The sequence below is a fragment of the Sinocyclocheilus anshuiensis genome, unplaced genomic scaffold (genome assembly GCF_001515605.1).
Source record: "Sinocyclocheilus anshuiensis isolate Anshui unplaced genomic scaffold, SAMN03320099.WGS_v1.1 scaffold1390, whole genome shotgun sequence".
Lineage (NCBI taxonomy): Eukaryota > Metazoa > Chordata > Actinopteri > Cypriniformes > Cyprinidae > Sinocyclocheilus > Sinocyclocheilus anshuiensis.
In genome coordinates, this window is record NW_015560623.1 from 448,197 (window position 1) to 453,410 (window position 5,214).

The window sequence follows — 5,214 nt, forward strand, 5'->3', positions numbered from 1 at the left end:
TCTGTCTGTCTATCTATCTATCTATCTATCTATCTATCTCTCTGTCTCTCTCTCTCTCTCTCTCTCTCTCTACAGCACACAGGTGGATCTACGATCTTGCAGACAGTCATGTTGTCTTGCAGTATTTGGCGTGGGTCGCTTATTCTCTGTTTCTAATGTGTTTCGCAGCAGGATTTGCAAACATAGTGTCAGTTCAGGCCGCTGGTGAGACGCACACATTCACAAAGCATCGTTACTGTACATACAGTATAAAGCAAAGCATAATTTGTGAGCTTTTACAACAGGTGTCATGCGATGAAGTCTCTGTGTGATTCTTCATACAGTAGCTCGTTAGTGTTTGTGTGTGGTTCAGGGTCTGGGATTCCTGAAACCAAGACGTCTCTGAGAGGAGTGATGCTGCAGGAATATTTCACCTTCAAAACATTAGTGTCCAAAGTCATCAGTCTGACCTGTGTGCTCGGAAGTGAATTACCTGTGGGCAAGGAGGTAAACACACACACACGCACGCGCACACACACACACACACACACACTCCCACACACACTCTCACACACACACACAAACATGGAACACAAAAACAAATTTGCAAGCTGCTCTTCTCTTTAGAATTAACATGGTGCTTGTAAAGGCAGAAAAAAACATAATGAAAAAAGTATCATAACAGTAGTTTTACAGTATATGAGGAGCAGACACTAATTTCAGTCGTTATTTGTAAAAATCTTCCTGTCTTCCATAAATCTCTTTCCTGTAGCTCAAACAGTCATGGGTCAGATTCCCAGGGAATGCTTGAAAACATAAGAAAAAAAAGATTCTAAAAAAATTCCAGCAAGTCCTCAACACTACAGCAATGTTTCTACAACACTCCCACAGAGTTTTATCTAGTTAGTTTATTATGCAATTATAGTTTATATTGATATTTTGATTATTTTGATTATTTTGGTTCAAATGTTTTTTTTAATATGTCTATGTATTTTATTTTTATTTTACTTGTATTTTCTCATTTTCAAATAAATCAAAATGAGAAATATTGCATCGGCAACTATCTAAAATACAGTAAGTTTACATTTCTATATGTTATTTTATTTCAGTTACAGTTTATTGTATTTCAAGTAATGGATTTTTTAGCTAGCTATGATAACACTGGTTTCAAAAGCACTAAACTGTAAATATGACTTTAAATTGAAATGTGATGAAACCACACCCTCTAGAGGACAAAAAACATGTGCACTTTATCTGTTTCAAGTGTGCAAACTTATTCTTGAAGTTTCACTCTATTTAAACTATTTTAAAACTTTTAAAAAACTGATCTTTTATTTTTAATTGCCATAATTCATATACTTTACAAAAATACACCATGGTAATCAAAATTATCATGAACCGCAGTTCACAATAGAGTAGCCATTAAAGTTATTGATTATTTTGAGAGACTATTGTAGTTTTTAATAACATTTTGAATATTTTTTTTTTTTTTCAAATTTTCCTTTTAATTTTAGTTAAAGATCACTAATTTTGCTGTTTTTGTCATTTTTAGTCATTTTTAATGTATATGTCTATTTATGAAACAATGAAAATGAGAAAAGTTGCTTTAGAAACTAGCTATATTTATATTATTTAATTTTATTTTATTTCAGTTACAGTTAATTTGATTTCAAGTAATAAAATAAAGTAATAAAGTAATAAAATAAAATGTTTTCTGTCCTGTAGGGTCCGTTCGTGCATGTCGGCAGTGTGTGTGCTGCTCTTCTCTGCAAATTCATGTCGCTCTTCAGTGGCATTTATAAGGTATTGAAAAACTTTATTATAGCATTCACTGCAGTAGATTTGTTGTATTTAGTTCTTGTGTGTTTTGAACAGAATAAGGCCAGAAACGAGGAGATGCTGACGGTCGGATGTGCTGTGGGAATTGGCTGCTGCTTCGCTGCTCCTATTGGAGGTGAGAAAACGTGTCTGTTTGTGTGTGTGTGTGTATTTGTGTGTGTGTGTATTTGGCGCCGTTACGGAGATATGACCTTTCAAAGTTTCAATGGCTTTCCTTAGACTTTCCATAGCGTTATATGTTCTTTAAAAAAAATTTCATATCGGTGGCATATCGGCGGCATATTCGCCGATACGATATATCGGCGACAGGCTCATATCAGCCGATTATATCAGCTAAACGATATATCGGTCGGGCTCTAGTGTGCACGTGTGTGTGTGTGTGTGTGTGTGTGTGTTAACTGTTATGTGTAAGAAATGTCAAATATCATGTTTCTGTTCAGATGTACACCACCATCCAGTAAGAATTTTCAAATAAATGAATACTTTTATACTTTTATTCATCAAGCATGCATTAAATTGATTAAAAGTGACAGAAATTATATTTATAATGTTACAAAAGATTTCTATTTCAAATAAATGTTGTTCTTTTGAACTTTCTATTCATCTGTGAATCCTGAAAAAATAAAATGCATCACAGTTTCCACAAAAATATTGGGCAGCACAACTGTTTCCAACATTGATAATAATCAGAAATGTTTCTTGAGCAGCAAATCAGCATATTAGAATGATTTCTGAAGATCATGTGACATTGAAGACTGGAGTAATGATGCTGAAAATACAGCTTTGAGCACAGGAATAAATTACATTTAAACATACATTCACAATGAAACAGTTATTTTAAACTGCAATAATATTATATAATTTTTACTGTATTTTAGATCAAATAAATGCAGCCTTGGTGAGACTTGTTTTAAATAAAATCAATCATTCAGAAATTGCTGGTAAATTTCACTAACAAGTACAAAGAAATGACAAGTAGCACATTAAACTAAACATGAAATAGACTGAAAGAGTGCTCAAAATTGTGCTGGTTTTGTCTGATTTGTGAGTTTTTGTGTGTGTTTCAGGTGCGTTATTCAGCTTAGAGGTCACATCTATGTTTTTCGTCGCACGAAACTACTGGCGTGGATTTCTGTCTGCTACGTTCGGTTCCTTCATCTTCAGACTTCTGCCGGTGTGGAACAGACAGGAAGGTGCGTGTTTGTTCAATGCATATGTATATTAATAAAGTGATAAGCCACATTGGGCTGTATTTGTAACACCAGCAAGTGCTCTTACTTGTTTGTACTTGAATGAAATGCACAGTCGATGATGATTTGATTTTCTATCTCTCTCTCAGAGACACTTACGGCTCTTTATGCAACAAAATACAGGCTGGACTTTCCTTTTGACCTGCAGGAGCTTCCCATCTTTGCTGCGATGGGGTCAGTAGTGTTATTTTAGATGCTATTATAGTTTTAATAATATATATTTTTTTAATTATTTTTAATATATGTCTATATTTTTTATAAATTTTTATTAATTATTTACAATAATAACACTGATTCTACTGATTCTTTCACTGTCATGTTTTAGTAAATGCAGAAAGGGGGTCTGAATACTTTCCGTACCCACTGTATATATATATATGACAAAAATAAGTGGAATTTTTATTTTATTTTATTGTAAATACAACAAATATTTTTGGAGCATGTTTTAAAAGTTAATATGTGTGCAAGTCATAAAAATAGCAGTAGCACACAAAATGTATACTTACATGACAAGCAAAATTTCTTAACCTATTAAGGCTTGTATATTTGTTTTTGTGGCACTAGCAGATATTTTATGTGTTTAGGCTTAAAAATGAAATTTTTCTCTACAGAGATACTCCTTAAATGTCTATAACTGTTGTAAAACGTCTCAGGTTACTTATGTAACCATGGTTCCCTGAGTAGGGAACGAGACACTGCGTCCTCTAGGGGTAGTGACGTCATGGCTGTCGCCGGCCAACGAGTTGGTGTTTTTTCAATGTATGCTTCAGACACGGGTCACGACGAGGCGTTCCCCCATAGCGACCCCTAGAGGACGCAGTTCGAAGTTCCCATGAAGGGGAACTGCTGTAATGCACTCCTCTCATGGTTTTTAACGCACAAAGTTTTCTCTCTGCAGGATCGTATGTGGCTTTGGTGGCGCCTTCTTTGTGTATTTGTATGGAAAGATTTCTCTGTTTGTGAAGAAGCAGAAAGCCACGAACAGCTTCCTCATGAAGAAGTAAGTGATTCCTACAGCAGAACTAACGATAAGGGTAAAATGTCATGAAAAATAATATTAGATAATAATAGAATTTGCTGTATATATTGTAAAAAGTCTATGATGTGTCAAATATGTCTTTGTTTGTGTTTAATCATGTGTTTTCTGTCTAGTTGTTTCTTATATTCCGCTTTGGTCTCTGTGCTGATTTCAACGCTCACTTTCCCTCCAGGCTTTGGGCAGTTTATGGCTGGACGGGTAACACACACACACACACACACACACACACACTCCAGTGTTTGTTCCCCAGGCTGCTAAATCCATCCAGTTAATAATTTTAATGAGACAGCCGAGAGAAACATTAAAGCATTTATTAATCAATCTCAACAACACTCACTCATATAAAATACAGCATCATCATCTCTTTCTCTTTTATACACTCACTCTTGTTCTCTTTAATTAATCAGTGACTCAAAATGAGGCAATAAAATGCTCCATTAGCAGCAAATGCAGTCATACGCTACAATAAAATTGCCTTATTTAAATACAGTGCATGCACAATTAGCAGTTAAATGAAACATGAAAGCCAATGTCTTTTTAAAGGAATAGTTCACCCAAAATGAAAATGTGTTCACCCTCGGGCCATCCAAGATGTAGATGAGTTTGTTTCTTCATCAGATTTGGAGAAATGTAGCATTGCATCAGTGTCTCAGCAATGGATGCTCTGCAGTGAATGGGTGCCGTCAGAATGAGAGTCCAAACAGCTGATAAAAACATCACAATAATCCACAAGTAATCCACAGCACTCCAGTCCATCAGTTAACATCTGGAGAAGACAAAAGCTGAGACTAATCCAGCATTAAGACGTTTTTAACTAAAATATGAGTCCATAATCCATAATAACTCTTCCTGCATTAAAAAAGTGTTCTGGTGTGAATCAGGAGAGAAATCTGCACAGATCAAGCAGCGTTTAAACAGCTCTAAACAAATATGTGGCTGGATTCTGATGTGAGAGACAACAGGAGATCCATTTTTTCACTGCAGGAAGAGTTATTATGGATTATGGACCCTATGGTATTTCAGTTAAAAAGGTCTTGATGCTGGATTTGTTTCAGCTTTTGTCTTCTCCAGATGTTAACTGATGGACTGGAGTGCTGTGGATTACTT

General features: G+C 35.2%; 1 protein-coding gene across 1 annotated transcript in view; it reads left to right on the plus strand.

The window, feature by feature from the left end:
- The window catches only part of LOC107681910 (chloride channel protein 2-like), a 24,309-nt gene that overhangs the window by 9,000 nt on the left and 10,095 nt on the right, over positions 1-5,214 (plus strand). Inside the window, exons 4-11 of the mRNA XM_016478281.1 lie at positions 76-204; positions 353-486; positions 1,705-1,782; positions 1,855-1,933; positions 2,886-3,011; positions 3,158-3,242; positions 3,967-4,068; positions 4,221-4,305. Of these exons, the coding sequence (XP_016333767.1) occupies positions 76-204; positions 353-486; positions 1,705-1,782; positions 1,855-1,933; positions 2,886-3,011; positions 3,158-3,242; positions 3,967-4,068; positions 4,221-4,305 (818 nt within the window). The remainder of the gene's footprint in view (positions 1-75; positions 205-352; positions 487-1,704; positions 1,783-1,854; positions 1,934-2,885; positions 3,012-3,157; positions 3,243-3,966; positions 4,069-4,220; positions 4,306-5,214) is intronic.